This window comes from Convolutriloba macropyga, chromosome 2, assembly GCF_964194025.1.
Source record: "Convolutriloba macropyga chromosome 2, txConMacr16.3, whole genome shotgun sequence".
In the NCBI taxonomy this organism is placed as follows: Eukaryota; Metazoa; Xenacoelomorpha; order Acoela; family Convolutidae; genus Convolutriloba; species Convolutriloba macropyga.
The window spans coordinates 61,103,684-61,130,749 of record NC_134469.1 but is presented as its reverse complement, the minus strand read 5'-3'; the positions used below and the strand labels follow the sequence as shown (position 1 = coordinate 61,130,749).

Genomic DNA, 27,066 nt, shown 5'->3' with positions numbered 1-27,066 from the left:
TTTCTACTTCAGAGTCCGCAGAGAGTGCCTTGTAGTTAAAACTTTGCCGTTTTTTGCTAACTTTACTCGTTGATTATCAAAAATGCAAAATTTATTTTGAGTTTCAACTCAGAAATTATCTATATCTACAACATTCGAAAAATCTATTGTTCTTAACGGACAATAAGTATTAACAGGGGTAGTTTTGGGCCATTCTTGGACTGTTACAATTCAAAAAAAATCGGGTTGTAATCAGTCGGTCTTTTTTTTAAAAAAAAAAAAGATTTTTTTTTAATAATAAAGAACAGAACATATCAAATCAAAGCTCAGGAGTGATAGGTCCAACCAAATCGCTTGCTAAACAGCTCCAGGCTAATGCATTTAGTTTTTTAATTGAAAGTTTATGGTCGTTTCTTTTAAAATAATTGACTTTTCAATAAATAATGGCTTAATTAACTTTTCCTCTACTTTTTTCTTAATTTGTTCAACTTCCAGCTTAGTGTCAGCAAAAAAAGACTGCTTCTTCTTTCTACTGAATTAACATTTATTCTCGGTTGCAGTTTTAAGCCTGAAATTATTGTTTTCTGGCTTTGATACTACAAGATTTTAGATTTTTGTTTGTTTTGATATTTGCCAGTTTTTCACGTTTTCTAATTTTGTCACATTATCACATTATTGACAGTTCTCATGTCAGCTTATTAGCATTCAAATTAAAGCACAATTGAACATATTAAAATCCTGAAAGATATAAATCATCGTTTTAATGGCCTCGACGCCTCTTTCTTGAAGAAATCAATTGAATTTTTTAATTTTGTCTTAACTGTCATTTATACTTTGTCGTTTCGGTCGTATGAAATTTCCTGTATAGTGATAGCTTTAATTGGCTTTTCATGGAAGAATAGAAAAACCGATATTCTGATATTAGCAGATAGCTGATGGCTTTTATGACTTTCAAACCCATCGTTTTCCAAAATTAAAAAAAAAACTTTTAACTTCGCAATTTTGTTCTTTTTATGTTTCTTTTTGTTACCTAATCTCGTTAGTTGATTACAGGTCAAATATGACATTATGGGTGTCAAGGGAATAAAAGGGATTGGTGTCCCAAAATCTTTTTTTTAAAGATTTTGTTATGACCTTACTGGCTTCGACACCGCTTTTTCACATTAATTTGATTTTTGTCATATTTGACGTTCTTTTTGTAGATGCAAGAAATATTCTGGATAATTACAGGTCTCGAGGGTTTCCTTTTCATGAAAAAACGACGATATTTAAATAGCTCTTTTTGTAATTAATGCCTTTCATGACATTGAATGTAATTTTGTTTCGAAAAAAAATTAAAAGTATTACATACTTTAGCACTTCGCTTTTTTGTCTACTTGTTACCTAGTCTTACTAATGAATGGCCACGTACTACAATATAGCTGTTTGAAGAAGGCGCAATCAAATATATTTTGAGTGCCAAAATTTGGCTTGACGGTTTTGACAGCGTTTTCTGGCAAGTTTCAATTGAAATTTTGTTTGTTCTTTGTTGTTCTTTTTAGCCGCTCTAAAAAATGAATAAGGTCAGATCCTAATGCCCTTTTATAGAAGCAGTGGTAATCGCAAATTTGTGGTAATATTAATTTATTCCTAATGGTATTTATTACTTTGAAGTTAATTGTTTCAAAAAAATAAGTTAATTTTTTTTTACTTTTCTGTTTTTGTTCTTTTTTGTATAATTGTTACCGAACCTTTTTATGGACTGGTCGCATATGTTTTCTGGTGATTTATAAGTTATTTTTGTTTAGTTTCAGGTTTATCTGACGGTATGTTGACTTTGTTATTAAATTTAGTTTTTAAGAGGGACATAAATTTTTTGATGTAATTAATGTTTGTTGTTGTTGTTGTTGTTTGATTTTGCTGTTCGTTTTGACTCGCTTTCTTAATATTGACATATTACAGCAATCTAATGCATCAATTTTTACTCCACTGAGTTATTTGTTTTGGAGGTTATCTTATCGTTCATACAGAATTTTTTGAAAAAGACTTGGGCTTTTTTGGGATTCGCAAAAAATAATTTTTGGGTTTTTCTATCTCTTCCTCATTTGGTAGACAATTATACCAAAATTGTGGATGGGCGGGGTCGGAACCTTATGTGCCATTGCACATTACCGAGCCGCCTTGTTAAGTTCTAATATACCCGAAATTTACTTCTAATCGGATATATCCAAAAAAAATTGTGTGGCCACTTTCCGTTTCTTAGGTTTTTTTAATTCGAATAATATGTAATCTTTCTTGTAGAAAGAAAATAACCAATTTTTGTCACCAAGTAAAGAAACTCTTTTTTAGTAAATAATTTTGAACTAACAAGGTTTATATTTGAATAAAATCGGCCATCATAGATATTTGAAAATCAAGTATCTACTTCGACTACAAAATGATGATTATTCAATCTCAGGATCATCTTAAAAGTAATAATCTTTTTCCTTCGCTGGTCTCACTCAGCATTATTTTCTTTGGAAGTCCTTGTGTTTAATTTTACTCCAATTGTTTGTTAGCTCAAGATGCACTGAATTTGTTATAAATGATGCTTGGTATATTATCCATTATCTATGTTGAGTGATTATTGTTAATTTGTAATTAGGGGCAGATTGAAATAGGAGATCCGAATGATCTCGTTATATGTCGTCTTTTATTGCTGATTTGTATGACGAAACCAAAAAGTTATTTCTTTCAGGTGACATTTCAGTCGTTTCAAAAACTGTTAAAAACGTGAGTTTAGCCGATCAATTTTTTTTTCTTTTGATGCCTGAGGTTCAAAGCTGGAATCACTGGCGATTTTTTTAAAAAAATTTGACTAAAGAATCAAATTTACTTGTTAGAGTTTCTCATTTAGAGTATCGTTGATACCGGAAACATTTTTAAACACTTTAAATTCTCGGGCGTTCTTATTGGAGTGATATTTATGCGAGATAGGTCATTCGATACGTCGGAGGAGGACGAGTCAGTAATCTCTGGGATGGTGACATCAGCAAATGAAGAGGGGAATAACAGCACGCACTGTGAAGAGAAACTGATACGTATAGGAGCCATAGGAGGTGGACTAGAAGATGCTTTATTGGACGAGACGGCCCTCGATGATCTGATACACATGCAACAGCAGGAGGTTTGTGTAACGTTAGCTATTTTTTTTAATTTAAATAATTTTGACCTGTCAGTTTCTAATTTATGCAATCTATGACTATGAGTTTATGTAAAAAAAAGACGCTGAGCGCCATTAAGCCTGTCAGAATTTGAGAAGCAAATTTACGGTGGAGCCCAGATAGACTGAATTAGTGTATTCTTGCATTTAAACTCAGTTTCGAAAACATTCCTTTCAACATAAAATGATTGTAAAAGTGGTTACGCGCTCGGAGTTTTGATTGTTAGAGATCTATTTTGCAGAACTTCAGATATTCTCAAGAACTTATGAAGTGAAGGATTCAAATTACAGCCAGGCTGCGAGTCATGCGAAACCCGGGACCATACTCTTGGGCATATTACCATTTTTCATAGACTCGCTGCCAGTTTGGCTACTTGAAAAACAAAAATTCATTTGAGCCCTGTCCATAAGTACATATTTACATTTGAAGAAAAATTGCCTAAAACCATTAACGTGAATATTAACAAGAAGGCTCGCTTGATTCTGTATGCAGCACAGAATGTTCCCACATTTGTATGTCACTGCAATGGGAAAATCAATGCAGCTCAGTTTTCTTTCTCGCAAAATATTTTTTTTTCAACAAGAGGCTGAAATGGAACGTTTTACTTTTATTTGGAAAAAAATTGATTTCGAATGAGAAATAATCTTTTTAGTACTTCAGCCCAATAATATCAATCTGTGTTAGCACGAGTAAGATTGGTTAGTAGTTGATGTCTTAAATTTAACATAACTAGCAGATTGCTAAGAAAATAACTGCGATAGCTTTGTACAACAGCAGTCTCAAAAAATAATTTAAAAAGGTCGACCAAGAAAAATTTCAGTTTTTAACGGCTGAGATATCATATTTAATTTAGGAGAAACTGCATGCCCTATTTGCTGTTTCTTTTAGCTGCCATCAATGACTTTTCAATTGGAGTGACATGTACTCACTTGATCTAATTAATTTCAATAGAGCAGAAGTAAGCAAAGGTCATTTTGAAAAGGAGATAAGCCAATTTTGAGTGTGAGGTAATTCACGTGTGAGCATAAATTTAATAACGCGTTTGAACAAGAAATTTCGCTAAGAGTGAAAACTGATGTCAGGTACGCAATTCAGAATAAATTCCATGAATGAATTAACAAAAGCAGATTTGAAGCGAGCTGGATGTGATAAGGTGAAAAACCATCTGATCTACGAATTTCAATAAAACAATAGAAGGCTTGCTATCACCGCTATCATTAACATACTGAATTTTTCCGATTTTTTTGAACAGATTTAAAGGTGTTTCGATCTGATAGTCTGGCAACTCTTAGTTAAATATCGAAGAAGACGAATAGAAAATATAGACGTTTCCTATCTTTTCAAAACGGCTAAAACGTGTCGTGTGGAAAATTTTTGTGTTTGCTAAGTGCAGTGCGTTTTTGCTCAAAACAAGCTTTTGTAGACCTACGTAATAGATAAATCTTTTCAAAGAGAAGCGCAAAACAATTTTTTTGACAACGAATCAAGTTTTTTAGTCGTTGTATACAAGTTTGATCCCAAAACAAGTTTGAAATTGATTTTGCGGGCTTCATTTCGCTTGATGCATTGCCTGATGAAATTGAATTGTCAGTTTTTGGTTATTATAGTTGGCAATTAAAACTAGGCTACAAAACCTCAAAATGAAGAATTAAAGAAAAGATGCTTAAGTTTGAAAGAAAAGCTGCAATTGACACAAAGAAAGTCAAATTATTCAGAAATTTAACACTGTCAGTTTGAAAAGAGTTCTAAAGTATATTTATGTCTTCTCTCTGATTTCAGTCTTATTCTTAATTTTAGTTTCGTTAATCCGAAGAACTTCGACACACTTCCATGAACTCTGCTGGTAGATGCACACTATTTTTGATGCGAAACAATTGTGAACATCTAGATGCTGTCTCTGAAATAATAGGGAAACTTCATGTTGCTTGGTCAAATTGCTTCTACATTGAAAAGCTCAAAATTTCGGGAAATGGAAAAGCTGCGATTTTTCAGAAGAGTCAGAACTACTCTAATAAACATTTTAAAAAAAGATATGGCTAAATCCACGTATTTATCGCAGCAAGGGGAGAGGATTGGTATCACCACAATAATCACGTTCAGTTTCTAAAGTTATTGCTCTGTCACTCAACTAACACAAACTTCTTGAAACATACAAACAGAAGAGATGGTTACGTAACTTAAATTAATTGTAAACGTTTTTCGGTTATACAAACAATTTTTCAAATTTTCATCTAGGAAAAAAATATAGCATTAGAGCATTTAAGATTAATACAGGCTATGTATTGCCCAAAAATAGCTTTGATACTATGGAAAAACGATAGACGTGAAAGTTGACTGCTTTTCTATGTTATAGTTAGTTTTTTCTAATTTGAAGGCCAGATTGAGTTACCGCACAAAATATTGCGATTCTGAAGTAGTTTTAATAGTTTGAACCAGTTCCTTGTTCCGCGACCCACTTTAGTAGGAGAGGAACTATAGCTTTTGATCAAAAATGGCACGAAATAAGCTTCTTTAGTCCACCCAAGTGTGTCAGATTAACAAACCAAAAAATTGTTGAAACAATCTTTGTGAACGCCAGAGGGGCTAGTTGTACTTGCGATTACTCTGAGATTTTTTGAATTAAGTTTTTGCCAGTTTTGCTAGTTGAACTCGATATTAATCCAAACTGCAGCATTGATATCTGATGATATATTGACTTTGTTGACAAATTATCCATATCCGTATTATTCGGAAAAATTACGTGTTCCTAATCGACGAACTGCAATTGAAAATTAGTTTTTTTAATGGTTGTGTATTACAGTCCAAAAATAATTTAAAAAATATGTACATAATTTTTCACAAAATAATTGATCTTTTTTAAATTTTGCTTTTTTTCTTTAAGTTCATTACAGAACAGAACAATTTAAATCAAGGCTTAATAATGGCAGGTCCAATTGGGTTGAGTATGCAGGAAACTTATCTAGTTTTTTGTCGGAAAATGATAGTCGTCTTGACTTTTAAACGTACTTGTATTCAAAATAAGCATTGGACTTTGCGCTTTGTCACTTTCCTCTCTTTTTGTTCAGTTGTAGCTTACGGTCAGCCAAGACAGGTCACATCGTCTTTCTAATGGATTGAAGTTTTAAATATTTATTGCGGCTTGCGTTTCAAGTAATGGCTTATCGGCGTTGATTCTGCGAGTTTATACAAAAAAATGATATCTGGACATTTTTCCCCATCTTTGACGTTCTTCTTCTTGTCTTGTCACATTATGTTCAAAATCAGGCAAAATTGAACATATTATTTCAGTGAATAGATAATGATACCAACGGCTTCGACGCCGTCTTCTAGCAGAATTTAATGTGTTTTTATTTTTGTGTTTGTTCGTCTTTCTTTTTGTAGTTTAACGAATACTTCGGGATAGCAGCTCTTTGTTGCTTTCTCTGTATAAATAAATGAATCGTTTTACTGATTTCAGTTGAAGGCTTAATTTTTTCATGATTTAGAAATCAAACGTTTGAAAAAAAATTGAGACGTGTTTAGCTTTTCACTCTGCTGTTCTTTTTTGTCTGCTTTTCACCTAGTCTCATTGATTACGGGCCGGATTTCACATTATTGGTGTTGAAAAAAGGTATAATTGAACCCATCTAATTTTTTTTTGTGCATTGCTTACTGTTTTAGAGGCTGCGACACCGTTTTTTTTGCAAAAATTTTTATTAATTTTCTGTTTGTTCTTTTTGGAGTTGCTTTGGAAATGTAAATGAACATATTCAATGCCTTTAGTTGATAATGTTTTTATGACCTTGAAATTAATTGGTTTTGAAAAATTCAGGCATATTTTTTAACTTCGCCCCTTTTTGTTCTCTTTTTGTCTACTGGTTACCTAGTCTTTTTTCAGAATCACATCTATTTATTGTTCGATTAATTGTATCTCTTTTTCACGGAATAGATTACAGTTTTAAGGGCTTCGACGTCTTTTTCTCCTAAAGTTTAATTGAATTTGAAATTATTTGTTTTCAAAAATTTTGAACGTAATGTTTAACTTTGCCGTTTTTGTTTTTTTGTCAACTACTTGTTACCACATCTCATTAAGGTCTGGTCCCATGTTTTTTCTAGTGAAGCACAAATTAATTTTGTTTGTTATTGCTACCTTGTTTTATTCCATCTCTTAGGATTTTACTCGAAAAACCTTCACAGTATTCAATTTATAGCTCTAATTTGTTGAATAAATATTCTGCTGAAACACTGACTGGAGTATTTTTGTTGTCAAAGGTGAATGCCCGACTTCTGTCAACCAAGGAGATGCAAGAAATGTGCTCGAACACTAAGCCACTACATTTTTGGATCTTTTCTTTTTTGTGTGCACCCGATGTCATAATAGAGCAAGGGAATGAATTTTGGAACGCGTTACCTCCAATACCTTATGGCTATTCAAATTGTAAAGCCCATAATAATAACCTTATGAGTGGTTGACGAGGTTATAAAAAACACCAACCGAAAGTTGAAGCTTTACGGAATATTAAAACAAGATATGTGACGGCAATTCTGTTATTAATTGCTCTCAAACGAAGTCCTCAAAATCGGGATGAACAGGTAGCGCTCGGAGAACATTAAGTGGCCGAGCAGCTCTCTTGGAGCCTACTAGTCTAAGTGTGCTATTCACCGAAACTGTTTTGAGGAGAAATTTTGAAGTTGTGAATGGCGGTTATTCTCCTTAAAAGTTTAACCCCCTTTATCATCCCCTCGCCAAACCCCCCGTCCACCCTCCTCCTAACCGGCGATTTGGACCCCCTCTCGTCCAGCTCTCCCATAACCCTGCCCCGCATCCTTTGACCCCCCCATCGATTGACCCATCGCTTTTATTGTTGTGGCCGAAATTATTAACGAGAAACATTAAAGTAAAAGCATAAGAAGCCCTTTAGTAAGAAGTTATGAGACCATTTTCCGAAAGATGTAAAACTTTCTTTTCAAGTCTTTCACAAGCGCTTAATCTCAACAACACAAAAGCGTTTTCCTTTTTCGACCGTTTTCAGGCGTTCCCGACAATCTAATCAATTTTTTTAATTGAGATACACATTAAAAATTTTTTAGTTCATTGCCTACTGTTTTAGAGGCTGCGACACCGTTTTTTTCAAAAATTTTCATCAATTTTCTTCTTCTGTATGTTCTTTTTGGAGTTTCTTTGGAAAAGTAAATGAACGTATTCAATTGCCTTAGTTGGTAATGTTTTTTTTGACCTTGAAATTAATTGTTTTTGAAAAATTCAAGTATATTTTTTAACTTCGCCCCTTTTTGTTCTCTTTTTGTCTGCTGGTTGCCTAGTCTTTCTTCAGAATCACATCTAAATATTGTTTTATTAATTGTATCTCTTTCTCACGGAATAGATTACAGTTTTAAGGGCTTCGACGTGTTTTTCTCCTAAAGTTTAATTGAATTTGAAATTATTTGTTTTCAGAAATTATGAACGTAATTTTTAACTTTGCCGTTTTTGTTTTTTTTTGTCAACTACTTGTTACCACATCTCATTAAGAACTGGTCCCATGTTTTTTCTAGTGAAGCATAAATAATTTTGTTGTTGCTACCTTGTTTTATTCCTTCTCTTAGGATTTTACTCGAAAAACCTTCACAGTATTCAATTTGTAGCTCTAATTTGTTGAATAAATATTCTGCTGAAACACTGACTGGAGTATTTTTGTTGTCAAAAGTGAAATGCCCGACTTCTGTCAACCAAGGAGATGCAAGAAATGTGCTCGAACACTAAGCCACTACATTTTTGGATTTTTTTCTTTTTTGGGTGCACCGATGTCATATTAGAGAGCAAGGGAATGAATTTTGGAACAGGTTACCTCCAATACCTTATGGCTATTTAAATTGTAAAGCCCATAATTATAACCTTATGAGTGGTTGACGAGGTTATAGAAAACATCTACCGAAAGTTGAAGCTTTACGGAATCTTAAAACAAGATATGTGACGGCCTTTCTGTTATTAATTGCTCTCAAACGAAGTCCTCAAAATCGGGATGAACAGGTAGCGCTCGGAGAACATTAAGTGGCCGAGCAGCTCTCTTGGAGCTCACTAGTCTAAGTGTGCTATTCACCGAAACTGTTTTGAGGAGAAAATTTGAAGTTGTGAATGGCGGTTATTATCCTTAAAAGTTTAACCCCCTTTATCATCCCCTCGCCAAATTCCCCGTCCACCCTCTTCCTAACCGACGATTTGGACCCCCTCTCGTCCAGCTCTCCAACAACCCTGCCCCGCATGCTTTGCCCCCCCCCCCATCGATTGACCCATCGCTTTTATTGTTGTGGCCGAAATTATTAACGAGAAACATTAAAGTAAAAGCATAAGAAGCCCTTTAGTAAGAAGTTGAGACCATTTTCCGAAAGATGTAAAATTTTCTTTTTAAGTCTTTCACAAGCGCTTAATCTCAACAACACAAAAGCGTTTTCCTTTTTCGACCGTTTTCAAGCGTTCCCGACAATCTAATCAAATTTATTAATTGAGATACACATTAAAATTTTTTAGTTCATTGCCTACTGTTTTAGAGGCTGCGACACCCTTTTTTTTGCAAAAATTTTTATTAATTTTCTTCTTCTGTATGTTCTTTTTGGAGTTTCTTTGGAAATGTAGATGAACATATTCAATGCCTTTAGTTGATAATGTTTTTATGACCTTGAAATTAATTGTTTTTGAAAAATTCAAGCATATTTTTTAACTTCGCCCCTTTTTGTTCTCTTTTTGTCTGCTGGTTACCTAGTCTTTTTTCAGAATCACATCTATTTATTGTTCGATTAATTGTATCTCTTTTTCACGGAATAGATTACAGTTTTAAGGGCTTCGACGTCTTTTTCTCCTAAAGTTTAATTGAATTTGAAATTATTTGTTTTCAAAAATTATGAACGTAATGTTTAACTTTGCCGTTTTTGTTTTTTTGTCAACTACTTGTTACCACATCTCATTAAGGTCTGGTCCCTTGTTTTTTCTAGTGAAGCACAAATTAATTTTGTTTGTTGTTGCTACCTTGTTTTATTCCATCTCTTAGGATTTTACGCGAAAAACCTTCACAGTATTCAATTTATAGCTCTAATTTATTGAATAAATATTCTTCTGAAACACTGACTGGAGTATATTTGTTGTCAAAGGTGAAATGCCCGACTTCTGTCAACCAAGGAGATGCAAGAAATGTGCTGGAACACTAAGCCACTACATTTTTGGATCTTTTCTTTTTTGTGTGCACCCGATGTCATAATAGAGCAAGGGAATGAATTTCGGAACGCGTTACCTCCAATACCTTATGGCTATTTAAATTGTAAAGCCCATAATAATAACCTTATGAGTGGTTGACGAGGTTATAGAAAACACCTACCGAAAGTTGAAGCTTTACGGAATATTAAAACAAGATATGTGACGGCAATTCTGTTATTAATTGCTCTCAAACGAAGTCCTCAAAATCGGGATGAACAGGTAGCGCTCGGAGAACATTAAGTGGCCGAGCAGCTCTCTTGGAGCCTACTAGTCTAAGTGTGCTATTCACCGAAACTGTTTTGAGGAGAAATTTTGAAGTTGTGAATGGCGGTTATTCTCCTTAAAAGTTTAACCCCCTTTATCATCCCCTCGCCAAACCCCCCGTCCACCCTCCTCCTAACCGGCGATTTGGACCCCCTCTCGTCCAGCTCTCCCCTAACCCTGCCCCGCATCCTTTGACCCCCCCCCCCCATCGATTGACCCATCGCTTTTATTGTTTGGCCGAAATTATTAACGAGAAACATTAGAGTAAAAGCATAAGAAGCCCTTTAGTAAGAAGTTATGAGACCATTTTCCGAAAGATGTAAAGTTTTCTTTTTAAGTCTTTCACAAGCGCTTAATCTCAACTACACAAAAGCGTTTTCCTTTTTCGACCGTTTTCAAGCGTTCCCGACAATCTAATCAATTTTATTAATTGAGATACACATTAAAATTTTTTAGTTCATTGCCTACTGTTTTAGAGGCTGCGACACCGTTTTTTTTGCAAAAATTTTAATTAATTTTCTTCTTCTGTATGTTCTTTTTGGAGTTTCTCTGGAAAAGTAAATGAACGTATTCAATTGCCTTAGTTGGTAGTGTTTTTTTGACCTTGAAATTAATTGTTTTTGAAAAATTCAAGTATATTTTTTAACTTCGCCCCTTTTTGTTCTCTTTTTGTCTGCTGGTTGCCTAGTCTTTCTTCAGAATCACATCTAAATATTGTTTTATTAATTGTATCTCTTTCTCACGGAATAGATTACAGTTTTAAGGGCCTCGACGTGTTTTTCTCCTAAAGTTTAATTGAATTTGAAATTATTTGTTTTCAAAAATTATGAACGTAATTTTTAACTTTGCCGTTTTTGTTTTTTTGTCAACTACTTGTTACCACATCTCATTAAGAACTGGTGCCATGTTTTGTCTAGTGAAGCATAAATAATTTTGTTTGTTGTTGCTACCTTGTTTTATTCCCTCTCTTAGGATTTTACTCGAAAAACCTTCACAGTATTCAATTTGTAGCTCTAATTTGTTGAATAAATATTCTGCTGAAACACTGACTGGAGTATTTTTGTTGTCAAATGTGAAATGCCCGACTTCTGTCAACCAAGGAGATGCAAGAAATGTGCTCGAACACTAAGCATCTACATTTTTGGATTTTCTTTTTTGGGTGCACCGATGTCATATTAGAGCGCAAGGGAATGAATTTTGGAACAGGTTACCTCCAATACCTTATGGCTATTTAAATTGTAAAGCCCATAATAATAACCTTATGAGTGGTTGACGAGGTTATAGAGAACATCTACCGAAAGTTGAAGCTTTACGGAATCTTAAAACAAGATATGTGACGGCCTTTCTGTTATTAGTTGCTCTCAAACGAAGTCCTCAAAATCGGGATGAACAGGTAGCGCTCGGAGAACATTAAGTGGCCGAGCAGCTCTCTTGGAGCCTACTAGTCTAAGTGTGCTATTCACCGAAACTGTTTTGAGGAGAAAATTTGAAGTTGTGAATGGCGGTTATTATCCTTAAAAGTTTAACCCCCTTTATCATCCCCTCGCCAAATTCCCCGTCCACCCTCTTCCTAACCGACGATTTGGACCCCCTCTCGTCCAGCTCTCCAACAATCCTGCCCCGCATCCTTTGCCCCCCCCATCGATTGACCCATCGCTTTTATTGTTGTGGCCGAAATTGTTAACGAGAAGCATTAAAGTAAAAGTATAAGAAGCCCTTTAGTAAGAAGTTATATGAGACCATTTTTCGAAAGATGTAAAATTTTCTTTTGAAGTCTTTCACAAGCGCTTAATCTCAACAACACAAAAGCGTTTTCCTTTTTCGACCGTTTTCAAGCGTTTCCGACAACCTAATCAATTTTATTAATTGAGATACACATTAAATTTTTTTAGTTTATTGCTTACTGTTTTAGAGGCTGCGACACCGTTTTTTTTTACAAAAATTTTTTTTAATTTTCTTCTTCTGTTTGTTCTTTTTAGAGTTTCTTTGAAAAAGTAAATGAACGTATTCAATTCCCTTAATTGGTAATGTTTTTATGACCTTGAAATTAATTGTTTTTGAAAAATTCAAGTATATTTTTTAACTTCGCCCCTTTTTGTTCTCTTTTTGTCTGCTGGTTGCCTAGTCTTTTTTTCAGAATCACATCTAATTATTGTTCGATTAATTTTATCTCTTTTTCACGGAATAGATTACAGTTTTAAGGGCTTCGACGTCTTTTTCTCCTAAAGTTTAATTGAATTTGAATTTATTTGTTTTCAAAAATTATGAACGTAATTTTTAACTTTGCCGTTTTTGTTTTTTCTGTCAACTACTTGTTACCACATCTCATTAAGTTCTGGTCCCATGTTTTTTCTAGTGAAGCACAATTTAATTTTGTTTGTTGTTGCTACCTTGTTTTATTCCATCTCTTAGGATTTTACTCGAAAAACCTTCACAGTATTCAATTTATAGCTCTAATTTGTTGAATAAATATTCTGCTGAAACACTGACTGGAGTATTTTTGTTGTCAAATGTGAAATGCCCGACTTCTGTCAACCAAGGAAATGCAAGAAATGTGCTCGAAAACTAAGCCACTACATTTTTGGATCTTTTCTTTTTTGTGTGCACCCGATGTCATAATAGAGCAAGGGAATGAATTTCGGAACGCGTTACCTCCAATACCTTATGGCTATTTAAATTGTAAAGCCCATAATAATAACCTTATGAGTGGTTGACGAGGTTATAGAAAACACCTACCGAAAGTTGAAGCTTTACGGAATATTAAAACAAGATATGTGACGGCAATTCTGTTATTAATTGCTCTCAAACGAAGTCCTCAAAATCGGGATGAACAGGTAGCGCTCGGAGAACATTAAGTGGCCGAGCAGCTCTCTTGGAGCCTACTAGTCTAAGTGTGCTATTCACCGAAACTGTTTTGAGGAGAAATTTTGAAGTTGTGAATGGCGGTTATTCTCCTTAAAAGTTTAACCCCCTTTATCATCCCCTCGCCAAACCCCCCGTCCACCCTCCTCCTAACCGGCGATTTGGACCCCCTCTCGTCCAGCTCTCCCCTAACCCTGCCTCGCATCCTTTGACCCCCCCCCCCCCATCGATTGACCCATCGCTTTTATTGTTTTGGCCGAAATTATTAACGAGAAACATTAAAGTAAAAGCATAAGAAGCCCTTTAGTAAGAAGTTATGAGACCATTTTCCGAAAGATGTAAAATTTTCTTTTTCAGTCTTTCACAAGTGCTTAATCTCAACAACACAAAAGCGTTTTCCTTTTTCGACCCTTTTCAAGCGTTCCCGACAATCTAATCAATTTTATTAATTGAGATACACATTAAAATTTTTTAGTTCATTGCCTACTGTTTTAGAGGCTGCGACACCGTTTTTTTTGCAAAAATTTTTATCAATTTTCTTCTTCTGTATGTTCTTTTTGGAGTTTCTCTGGAAAAGTAAATGAACGTATTCAATTGCCTTAGTTGGTAGTGTTTTTTTGACCTTGAAATTAATTGTTTTTGAAAAATTCAAGTATATTTTTTAACTTCGCCCCTTTTTGTTCTCTTTTTGTCTGCTGGTTGCCTAGTCTTTCTTCAGAATCACATCTAAATATTGTTTTATTAATTGTATCTCTTTCTCACGGAATAGATTACAGTTTTAAGGGCCTCGACGTGTTTTTCTCCTAAAGTTTAATTGAATTTGAAATTATTTGTTTTCAAAAATTATGAACGTAATTTTTAACTTTGCCGTTTTTGTTTTTTTGTCAACTACTTGTTACCACATCTCATTAAGGTCTGGTCCCATGTTTTTTCTAGTGAAGCATAAATAATTTTGTTTGTTGTTGCTACCTTGTTTTATTCCCTCTCTTAGGATTTTACTCGAAAAACCTTCACAGTATTCAATTTGTAGCTCTAATTTGTTGAATAAATATTCTGCTGAAACACTGACTGGAGTATTTTTGTTGTCAAATGTGAAATGCCCAACTTCTGTCAACCAAGGAGATGCAAGAAATGTGCTCGAACACTAAGCATCTACATTTTTGGATTTTTTTTCTTTTTTGGGTGCACCGATGTCATATTAGAGCGCAAGGGAATGAATTTTGGAACAGGTTACCTCCAATACCTTATGGCTATTTAAATTGTAAAGCCCATAATAATAACCTTATGAGTGGTTGACGAGGTTATAGAGAACATCTACCGAAAGTTGAAGCTTTACGGAATCTTAAAACAAGATATGTGACGGCCTTTCTGTTATTAGTTGCTCTCAAACGAAGTCCTCAAAATCGGGATGAACAGGTAGCGCTCGGAGAACATTAAGTGGCCGAGCAGCTCTCTTGGAGCCTACTAGTCTAAGTGTGCTATTCACCGAAACTGTTTTGAGGAGAAAATTTGAAGTTGTGAATGGCGGTTATTATCCTTAAAAGTTTAACCCCCTTTATCATCCCCTCGCCAAATTCCCCGTCCACCCTCTTCCTAACCGACGATTTGGACCCCCTCTCGTCCAGCTCTCCAACAATCCTGCCCCGCATCCTTTGCCCCCCCATCGATTGACCCATCGCTTTTATTGTTGTGGCCGAAATTGTTAACGAGAAGCATTAAAGTAAAAGTATAAGAAGCCCTTTAGTAAGAAGTTATATGAGACCATTTTTCGAAAGATGTAAAATTTTCTTTTGAAGTCTTTCACAAGCGCTTAATCTCAACAACACAAAAGCGTTTTCCTTTTTCGACCGTTTTCAAGCGTTTCCGACAACCTGATCAATTTTATTAATTGAGATACACATTAAATTTTTTTAGTTCATTGCTTACTGTTTTAGAGGCTGCGACACCGTTTTTTTTACAAAAATTTTTATTAATTTTCTTCTTCTGTTTGTTCTTTTTAGAGTTTCTTTGAAAAAGTAAATGAACGTATTCAATTCCCTTAATTGGTAATGTTTTTATGACCTTGAAATTAATTGTTTTTGAAAAATTCAAGTATATTTTTTAACTTCGCCCCTTTTTGTTCTCTTTTTGTCTGCTGGTTGCCTAGTCTTTTTTCAGAATCACATCTAATTATTGTTCGATTAATTTTATCTCTTTTTCACGGAATAGATTACAGTTTTAAGGGCTTCGACGTCTTTTTCTCCTAAAGTTTAATTGAATTTGAATTTATTTGTTTTCAAAAATTATGAACGTAATTTTTAACTTTGCCGTTTTTGTTTTTTTTGTCAACTACTTGTTACCACATCTCATTAAGGTCTGGTCCCATGTTTTTTCTAGTGAAGCACAATTTAATTTTGTTTGTTGTTGCTACCTTGTTTTATTCCATCTCTTAGGATTTTACTCGAAAAACCTTCACAGTATTCAATTTATAGCTCTAATTTGTTAAATATTCCGCTGAAACACTGACTGGAGTATTTTTGTTGTCAAATGTGAAATGCCCGACTTCTGTCAACCAAGGAGATTCAAGAAATGTGCTCGAACACTATGCCACTACATTTTTGGATCTTTTTTTCTCTTTTGGGTGCACCCGATGTCATAATAGAGCAAGGGAATGAATTTTTGAACGCGTTACCTCCAATACCTTATGGCTATTTAAATTGGAAAGCCCATAATAATAACCTTATGAGTGGTTGACGAGGTTATAGAAAACACTTACCGAAAGTTGAAGCTTTACGGAATATTAAAACAAGATATGTGACGGCATTTCTGTTATTAATTGCTCTCAAACGAAGTCCTCAAAATCGGGATGAACAGGTAGCGCTCGGAGAACATTAAGTGGCCGAGCAGCTCTCTTGGAGCCTACTAGTCTAAGTGTGCTATTCACCGAAACTGTTTTGAGGAGAAATTTTGAAGTTGTGAATGGCGGTTATTCTCCTTAAAAGTTTAACCCCCTTTATCATCCCCTCGCCAAACCCCCCGTCCACCCTCCTCCTAACCGGCGATTTGGACCCCCTCTCGTTCAGCTCTCCCATAACCCTGCCCCGCATCCTTTGACCCCCCCCCCCCCCCCCCCCCCACATCGATTGACCCATCGCTTTTATTGTTTTGGCCGAAATTATTAACGAGAAACATTAAAGTAAAAGCATAAGAAGCCCTTTAGTAAGAAGTTATGAGACCATTTTCCGAAAGATGTAAAATTTTCTTTTTAAGTCTTTCACAAGCGCTTAATCTCAACAACACAAAAGCGGTTTCCTTTTTCGACCGTTTTCAAGCGTTCCCGACAATCTAATCAATTTTATTAATTGAGATACACATTAAATTTTTTAAAAAAAAAATACGAGTCTGATAGAAAATAAGCAAACAGATTGCAGTCAAGGGGCCTTGAATTGGTAGTTATCAGATGCCGAAAATATATGTACTTAATTTTATACTTAGATATGTACTTAGGTTACTTAATTTGTAACTTCGGGTGATCATAACAAGCCGTTCCTTAATGCAGTAAATTTCAGTATCTACTCATTATTATTTCCACGATAGTTTGCTGAGGAATGAAAGTGAACTGGAAAAGTAGATATTGGTAGGTAGATTTATGACTGGTTATTTGAAACTAACTTTGATTTGTCGTTTACCGAATAAATAGAGCACACACGTGTTAGTTCATGTCATGGTAACTACAAAATTACAAAATCACTCGCTTTCGGTTCCGATTTTTTGGGTGTAATCAGAGTCATCAATCAAGAGCGTTTCCTCGACACTTAAAACGACGTTGCACCGAAAATTAGTTTTTTTAAGTTAGAAATTGTTCGGCTGCATTATTTTTGTCAACTAAAATATACGATGTTTTGTCACTTGTCAATAGTTCACACTTGGCTAGTGTCTTGAACTCACTTGCAATGAACAAAAGTGCCTTTGTTGTCCAATGAAGCGCAATATGCACTAGATTTTGTCTGTGAGGTCGCTTATGCTTTCATTGGAGAAAATTTTCTGTTATTTCTTGCTAAGATTTTAAGACCAAAGCTATTTACTTTCTTAACGAAATTTTTGCTCGCTTTATTCAAGTATTCAAGGTCAACTGATGAAATCGCTTGATCAAAGCATAGTGGAGGACTAGGTCATGAAATCATTAATTGAAATCACTAACATCACAAAACATTAGAAAACTAAAGAAGAAAGTTCCTTTCTTTGTATTGCGAGTTTGCAAAGTTACAGCTGCTATTTTCTGACAACTGTGCGTTAAAAAATGATGCATGAAAATTCCAGGATAAAATGAGAATGTTTTTATTCGCAGATTTTGGAATTAGTTGCGGAGAGGAGGGTCTTTGACATCCATGATGACGTGCAGCCGGGACTTTATACCCAGCAGTTCCAGACCAAAGTCGCCGAGTACCTATTAGATGGAGGTAATTTCATTCTGTCCGGTTAACTTAGTTTGAAATTTGCTTAGAACAACAGAACGGTAATTCCAAGCAGAGTCTTGTGTAGAATAGTGTGATTTAGCCCGGCGCAAATTTGCACGATGTTTTAGAAATATTAAATAATTAACTTAGGACAATTTTTATGCATGCAAAAGTTTCGGCTGTATTTTTTGTTTCGAATTAATTTTTCGTCTCTGAAATTGCTCTCTTGGACAATAGAATCTTTTGTCATGAAATTCTTATTAACTACAAGTTTTAAGTTATGATCTTTTTGGTTTGTTGCGGTTTTTCGTATTTTTGGAGTTTTTCAAACTTCATGTCAAATGATATTGATTATGGCTATTGTCTCTCATAATTTTTTTTACTTGTGTTGTGCCTATTTTTGCTATGTTATTTATGTTGCCCGCTGACAACTGACAAGTAAAATTTTTGTTGGCCGTTTCGTCAAATTAAAAGTTTTCGGCTTTGAGTTCTCTTCAGCCTTTTCATATATCTTTTTTTACTAATTATGAAGAACGTTGTGAGAAAACTTGATTCATTGTTTTCTCTTTTCTCCCGTTTGTTCCAATAAAACGCATTTTGGTTTTAGTATCCGGGAAGCTCTAGATTGACAAATTTGACAAAACTGGGTCTTTTTTAAAACAAGACGTTATTTTTCTGCTTGAAGTGTTACCGAATTTTGACCGTAGATACATTTAAATAGTTACTTTGAAATAACAAAATGAGTTGTACAGGATAATATTTTGATTCAGTTTTCAAAAACAATTGCAGACATGATCAGTGATAAATTGATATCCGCAGACTTGATATCCTCAGTGATAAATTGTGTCCCTTAAACTAATGAAAACTGTAAAGCGTCGGTCATTGTTGCCATTTTTCCTGACATTTTGTCCGAGACGGCTGAGCTAAACTAGTAGCTTAGCTGATTTTGAGCTCCTTTACAAATTTGTGAAGACAAAATTATTGAATTTTAGTCAGTGTGAGAGACAGAGTGCTGTTGTTGAGTTTCTAACTGCTCTATATACAATATGTGCACAAAGAATTCGTTATAAGTTAACAATAACTAGAATGGCATCTCTGACAAATTTATTGCTCTCGAAAGTTGTCAGAAGCGGTTTTCTCAAGCTTATGTTTTGTATTCAAAGGTTTTGCTGGACTGATTTGTTGTAGATTTTTTTTTTATTTCGTTTCTCGAGCGACTTTTCCATTTTTGTCTCCTTAATTGATTTTTAAGTAAACTAAATTGCACATATTAAGAAATCATGTCTGTTGCTAAATGAAAAAACGTTGTGAAATAATTAATCACAAAGAGCTGATAGCAAAATTTTAGTTTTTCTTTTTCTTTCGCTGATCAATAGTCGCACCAAAGGCGACCATCTTTTGTTTGATCTCGGAGACGTCTTCGCAGAGTTTTGGCCTCAACTTGCTATGGCCTGTTATGCTTTCCATGTGTCATCTTCGCTCTTGTTGGTCGTGCAACTTTATCGTTACGAGCAAAAACTGAGTTTTCATTTTTGCTTGAAGCTTCATTCATTCACGGGCTTAGCAATTCTCCTATTTTAATAGTCAGGTGTTTTACAAAAGGTGTTCACGAGTCCATCTCGTCCAGATCATGGCATATGCTGGAGCTAATTTGAACGTTTCTCAGAGATCATGGTCTTCGCTGGACGACATGAATGGCGCAATCGCGTTTTCTTGACCGAAAAGAAATGGTTTAACTTGAGTACTGCCCGATATTCGAGTGTTTTTTAGTCTGCCTTGTGTTTGCTCTACATGGCACATTATTGTACTGAGTACCTCAACAGCTATACTATGGTTGTTTAAGTTTGCAATCAGGTCTAGCTTGCATGTTTGAAGCAGTTTTACCGAGATACCACCATAATCTGGTGCTCCAGTTTGGTCGAATTTCAAAACGATTAGTCGGTGAGTAAACTTTATTTTAGCTTTGAGCCGATCTCAGCTTTGCCCCCTTGTTAGTGATTGCGTTCAATCCGTCGGTTGCTCGAACAAAGTTTATTCTCTTGTTGCTGACTTCGGTACTTTGGGCAGTACGGCGCGCAATGAATCTTGACACAGCGGCTTCGCATGGCTCTGTATCGATTGAGTGTAAAACTTCAATGTATACTGCTCTGGTTATAAGGCAACTGACAAGACAGCACCATCGCTTATGCGGACATGGTTAAGAGCCTACTTCATTCAGTGCAAAAGAATCGACGCCGGTATGGTGTAGGTGCTCCTTTACTGAAATTCGACACATCGCGACTTGTGTTTTTGCTTTCCTATATACGCATTCAACTGATTCAAGACTCATGGATTTTTTCTCACCAATTCCGTACTGTCGTGCAGGTTGTTTCATTGAGCTCTGATAGAAGCTGTAATACTTGAAGCTTTGCACTTAGCAGTATTGGGTGCCTCGCTTTTTATGCTTTAGGTATAAATGTTTAGATTTAGGTATAAATGTTTCAGTCGAACTTTCATTCGAATTAATATCATCTTCTTTTAAGAAAGATGAAAATTTGGTTATTTTCAATCTCGATGACTTTCGGGAAGCTTTGCAAGATTTGTTTCCTTTCGGAACAACGATTGCTCGTCTACATGGTGGATCGTGGTTGCGTTGCGATGTCCCCTCTGTTTTCTTTTTCAATCTCATGCAATTTGGTTTTACTTTTCTTTTGTTTGAAGCTGCTGTAGCACTTCCAGTCGCAGATTTGTCCTTTTGCTATTTGCACTACTGTTTTGGCGATTTTTCCCAAGGAGGCCGTTAAACCACACAGACTGCCTGAGTACCCCATTGGAACTTCCTCTCCTGCTCTGGCAGCGGGATTGTTTTTTTGCGTGTTTCAATTGGTTCATTGATGTGTTTCAGACCTGTCCAATGATAGATCTTTCCAATTCTGAATTTGTCTTTGCTCAGTTTTTTGAAATGAATTCCTTGGACTGTTGCTTGAAACTTTAATCTCGGTATAGTCATGTTACTGTCAGGCTCTTCATGGCATAAGGTTAACACTTAGGTCAGTGCATCATTTGCTGCCTCCATTTTGTGGATCTGATTCAAGACAAGGTTGATTTATTGTGATCTTTCACTAATTAACTGCCAGTAATCTGTTGTCAGCTTTTTCGCTTGGATGTCACATTGGTTTGCAATTGCTTTTCAAACGAATCTGCATTTGTTTGTTGAATGTTTAACAATCGCAAGTGGACCGAACACTGCTAGGACAAAAGATAAAACAATTCTTTCAAGTGCGTTAGTGGGTACTTATTGACACCTCCGTGACAGACAGGAAATTATCATATTAAACAATTCAATATAAAGCGAGGGTTGAAAAATACCGTGTTCGAGCTTCCGAGGTGTTGCAACTATGATCGTTTTTTGTGATCTCTGACTTCTACGTTAGTTGCTACCCACTTTGTCAACAATATTCCCATTTGCGGAGGAAACTCTCGATTTGTACGGTCTCTTGAGTGCTCATGACTGACGTGAAATAGTCAATGTAAAAAATCCTTTGACCTGTTCTGAAGTTCGTTTCATCGCTTTTGACATTTTTCCCCGCTTGGTGCAATTCATAGTTTGCACAAGTGGGAAAGTTTTTCACAAAAAAATGTCACTTGTTTCTATACGTGGAGAATCTCTGATCAGGATGTTCTCTTAGACTCAGGATATTATGTTGGTAATTGTAGGCATCAGTTGTCGCTTGGCACATTTAGTTTTAAAGCGTTGCTTCTATATCAGCCGATAAAGCATTTTTGTGTTATTGGGAGCGTCAAACTATTCCACTCAGGCTCTGAAGCAACTTTGGTATGGATCAAAACTTATTAGGGGCCACACCTGGATAATTTGCTGCCGCGTGGCACTCTTTTGACTTTCTGGTTTTGTGGATTGATAACAGGATGATGTGGAATATACCATTAAAGCATTGCCTCTGTCTAACTCGTTCGCGCACTGATTATTCAAAAGTTAATTCAAAAGACAAAGTAAAACCGACCGTTAACGAAAAAATTAAAAAATTTCGAACAAGTTCTTCGAGAAAATAGTGTCGAAGCCTTTAAAATCATTATCTATATCTTCAGGGATTTTAAGATTATCAATTGTGCCTTATTTTTTGAAAGCCAATAATGTGATATATGAACTGTCAAAATGGTCAAATACCTAATTTTGTTTTTAAATGTGAATTCTAGTAGTATCAAAGCCAGAAAACCATAACTTAAAGCGTAAAACCGCATTAAAGATTGAATTTAATTTCAATAGAAAGAAGAAGCATTCTCTCATTGCTGACAATAAGCTACAAGTTGACCAAATAAAGAGAAAAATAGAGGCAAAGTTCAATAAGTCCTTATTTATTTAAAAATCAAATGCTTTTAAAAGTCAAAAGGACCATAAGCTCTCACGTAATCAACTAGATACAAAAATGTGGAGCTAATGCGGAAGCCAATTGGACCTATCATTAGTGAGCTTTGGTTTGAAATGTTCTTTTATTTAATTAATGTAGAAAAGATTGAATTTTTATAAAAAAGATCAACTGATTACAATCCGAATTATTTTTTGGATTATACCAGTTCAAGATTGCTCCAAAACTAGCCCTGCTAATGCTGTTTGTTCATAAGGAACACTTAACTATTCGAATGTTATAGATATTGGTATTTTGTTAGTTAAAAAATAAAAAATAGATGCTGCGTTTTTGATAATCAACGAATAAATTTAGCAAAAAACGGCAAAGTTTTAATTACAGAGCACTCTCAACGGAAATTGTAGTGGAAAAAGCCCCTTTTGAGTCTGCAAAGATTGTGTTAGTGGTGTTTGGGTCTGTACTGTCTGTAAATTTAATCAAACTGGACTAAAAAAACTTATTGTGCTGTTTTTGATGAAAAAGTCTCAATTTTTGAAATATTTAGCCAGCTTTTCTGACAAAAAATTAATAAAAATGACTTACAATTTTTTTTGTTTACAAATAAAAATCAACAACACTTTCTAAAAAAATAACAAATTTTAGCAAAATGGCGAATTTTTAGTCAAAAATTCCGGAAAATGTGAATAAAATCTCACCGGAATTCACTCTATTTTCTCAAAATTTAAACCTCGATAACTCCCTGTAAAAAACGAAAATTGAAATCTTTTTAATTCCTTATTCTACGCTGGACAAGCTTTCTAATGATACCAGTCTCAACTCTCTATGATGAATATATCGATCGGTCAAAATTGACTGAACAAAAAAACCCATTTGAGTATATAGTTCCTTCCCCCTCAAAAGGGGTCGGAACAATAAAATAGACACAAAGATTCTCAATTATAAACTCATCGTTAATATGAGAGCCACCTGCTTTTGGTATGATTTTGTAATGTTTGTGAATACAAAACTTGGACTTTAAGTAAACAATTCGGTCAAAGTTTCCGACAACTAACATAGCATTTCTCACCCTTGTCTGTATTTCGAGTTCTCAAAGTTTTCATTTGTAGAGTTTGATTTTTTTGTGTAATGTCCCATATTACTGTTCAGTAGTGGCGCCAACAATACTCGCAAATAACACAAATTCGTAGAGAACTTGAATTATTTTTTGTGCAATTTCCATGTGCTCACTGTGGACTCAGCCAGAAGAATCAACCTACTTCATAAAATAGTTTTGGCACATTTTTTCTGCACGTTTTTGAATTCAACTTATGCTCTTTCCTTTTAATGAAAAACAGAGTTGGTTTTTGCACCAAAAACAGGAGTACTTCGAAATTGAGATTTGGTTAGTTACTTTCAAATTTTTGCGAGCCCAATACTTCCCTTCATTTGTACTTCACCACATTAACTTTACCAAGTTCACTAACAGTCTGACTGATCATGTCTGCTATTGTTTTTGAAAACTAAACCAATGTATTGTCTTGTACAACTGATTTGATGTTTTAAAGTACCTTTTTAAATGTATCTACGGTCAATATTCGGTAACACTTCAAGCAGAAAAATGACGTTTGGTTTTAAATTCGTAACTGGCAGCTGTGACTAGTGCAATTTGCGACGAACTCTTGCCCGTGCTAAAACTGGTCCTCAGTATTTCCGCCTAAAGTAAGCCAGATTTTTTACCGGTTGTCGAAAGGCGAACAAAATTGGACACTTCAAAGTTCTGACTCTTGAAAAGTTTGACTGCCCCGACTTCGAAAAAGTTTAATCAACTCTCGTTCTAATAATAAAAGTTTCATAACTTACCGGTGAAATAACACATTAATGCCTAAACCAAAGAAATCTGCTTTTTCTTTAGATCAGGAGTTTATCCACTCTTTTATCACCTCTGTTTCTGTATAAACAGTGGCGATAAAAGTGATAAAACTTGTAGTCTAATTACGGCAAACGTGTGATAAGCTAATGTAACTGTTGAAATCCTCAACGAGAGTTGATTAAAAACGTAACCACCCGGTTATAATCGCCCTCTCGAAGTAATTCAACTACTCGGCCTCTCTTCAGAGTTTGATGACTTGTCGATGGCGATTTTAACCGTATGGTAATATACAACAACAAATAGAATGGAATTCGACAATTAAAATCTCGTAAGGGGGAGATGTGATTTTTAAACTATTTTTTATAAAAAATTTTGGTTAAGTTGTTTCTGAATTATTATATTTTAAGGCTATTTTCATTTTTTTTCTATGTTGTTTTCAGTGTTTTTTCGATCTGAGGGTCGCAATGATTTCTTGTTCCCGAAAGTTTTAAACTGCTTGTCATGCGTTATCATAGGTCATCTTCGTTTGGATGTCTGATTGACGTTTTTAATAGCCGCCCTCATCTTCTCAGCCGGCTATTATAGCGCTCCTATTTTTTTTTTACTTCGTCGAGCTTTTCGCTTTACCCTTTTTGCCGCTTTTTCGACATTTTGCGTGAAATCTTTTCGACTTCTCTAGGCTAGTTTCACTCTTTGTCATTCTGCTCAAAGTCCTTTTAAACAGCAGTTGCTCTGCAAAGCAATTCAAAATGAAGAGAGTCAGTATAAAAAACCAAAGTCAGAAATAGAAACGGGATAAACCCATAAAGCCCATTTTTAGATGCCCGGTACTTGAACTTTGTTCTCATAAGTTTATGCTTATTGGCCTTGATACTAGACTCTTTAGCCTCTCACTGAGAGACAGGAGTATGTTCAATTACGAAATGACATCAAAATAAATTGCACTTAAAAACGTTTTTATGCAAAAACCAATTTTTTTGATATTTTCTTTTCTTTCAATCCCAATAGAGTTATGGGAATCAACGGCGGCTATTTTCCGGCAATCTGCCGGGTATCTTTAATAGCCGCGTCCTCAATTCCAGGCGGCTTTTATAGCGCTCCTTATTTTTTTTACTTCGTCTAACAGATATTTGTTTCGTCTTACCCTGACGTCTTGGAATTGACTTTTTCAATGACTTACCTCACTCAAAAAATGACTTCTAAACTCAATTATGGAACTTTTAGTTTCGTGAACATTTACTTATTAAAGGTCAATAGTGCGCATCTAAGTGGTGCCAAACATATATGCCCTAATTCTTGATTATTGGAGTCTTGAGTTTTTGATTTCGAATATTAATTTTGGGATCTCCGTTTGTGCCCCCAGTACGTTATGCGCCCCCCACCCCAGTTACAGAGCACGTGCCATTACATAGTAAGTCATTATGTAAAAATTATTGCACTTGCATCTGAGGGGTGCAAATAATATGCGCCCACTAAGCTGCGGGGGCACAAACGGAAAAGATCCTAATTTTGAAAAGCCCTATTAGGGCTTTCTCCTTAGAGCTTATGTGTTTCATAAAAATGACAGTCCAAAGCTAACCCAAAAAGTCTAGTGCTAGTGGTCTGTTAAAGGACTGGTGGTTGATCTGTCTATCTAATCTCTTAAGTTGTTTCAATTCATGGAAAGCCCCAAGCGTCTATCGCGGCTATTTTCCGGCAATCTGCCGGCTATATTTTCAGTTTCTTGTGGTTTCATCTGCTAGAGGATTATTTTGTATTTTTGATTTCTTCGATTAAATTTTTTTGGCTTTTTGCAGGAAAAACGTCGACTGCTTCAAAGCGCTTGAATATCCCATTGGAAGCTTTGAAAGCGTGGAAACTTAAACTGATTGAGTCTACTAAGAGGAAGAAAAAGAATGGTAAACCGAAACGAGACAAAGTTGGAGTCCCCACCCAAGTTAACATACGTCATTATGCTGCCGTCGCCGCCCCCCGGTCATCAGTCCCGAAGCCAAAGAAGCCAAAAGTTATTTCCCATGAGAATAAGAAATCTGTGGGTCGCCCAAAATTTTCCCACGGGTCAAAAGAGCCAGCAAATATCGATGCCATGTGCACTCGAGGAAGCAGGAGGCAGAAAAATGCGTCTGGAGGAGCACCGGGAGGCGATATGGCCAAAACAAAACCTACAAAGCCTATGAGTACAAACGGTTCCACACTTGGTGTTGAAAAGTCGATGGACGTTATGGAAGTGATGCCTTTGGGAGGCGAGGGATGCAATGATGAATTCTTTCTCATCTTGGACAAAGGGGCATCTGAGTTGTCATCAGACGAGGCACCGGAACCATACCCGGAGAGTCTGCTAATGGATCGTCGTAATCAAATCGAACAGCAGAAAGCACAGAGCAGAGTGTCTTTATTTGTCTGCAACAAGTGTCGCGAAATTTTTCGTTGTTCTGTATCGCTTTTGAATCATGAAAAGATGTGCAAAATGTTCAGACCTGTACCTTTTGTATAGATTGCAAGAACAATCGCGCATTTAGGAGACCTTGACTGCATTAAAATGGTGTCTTAGGTGTAGGCTACTAGAAATTTACTCTTAGTTTGAGATTTCCACGATCTGATGTTTAGATAAACTTGCTATGATTTGAAGTATGGTCAATTCATGGTGGTTCTTAAATGTTTCTGTTCTCTCAATGATTTCCACGATCTGATTATTGATAACCGCCGTCAGTCTCTCAACGGCTATTATTTAGGTGCTCTCCTTCCTTTTTTACAATTCAAAGAATTTGAATTGTTGGGGCGCTGTCTTTTTTGATCTGTTCACACATTTTCATGATTTTTGAAGTCAAATTGGAGTAGTGATTTTGGTCACGCCAAAACAGGAAGTGGAGCGAAAAAGCGAGTGGTTTTGCGGCGTAAAATTTTT

The 27,066-nt window shown here is 35.4% G+C and overlaps 1 protein-coding gene across 2 annotated transcripts in view; it reads left to right on the top strand.

The window, feature by feature from the left end:
- The window catches only part of LOC142334577 (uncharacterized), a 39,976-nt gene extending 13,159 nt beyond the window's left edge, over window positions 1–26,817 (top strand). For both annotated transcript variants that reach the window (XM_075382713.1, XM_075382711.1), the window contains exons 2-4: window positions 2,935–3,124; window positions 17,840–17,951; window positions 25,958–26,817. In XM_075382713.1, coding sequence (XP_075238828.1) covers window positions 2,935–3,124; window positions 17,840–17,951; window positions 25,958–26,655 — 1,000 coding nt within the window. In that variant the 3' untranslated portion in view covers window positions 26,656–26,817. The remainder of the gene's footprint in view (window positions 1–2,934; window positions 3,125–17,839; window positions 17,952–25,957) is intronic.
- Window positions 26,818–27,066: the final 249 nt, after the last annotated feature.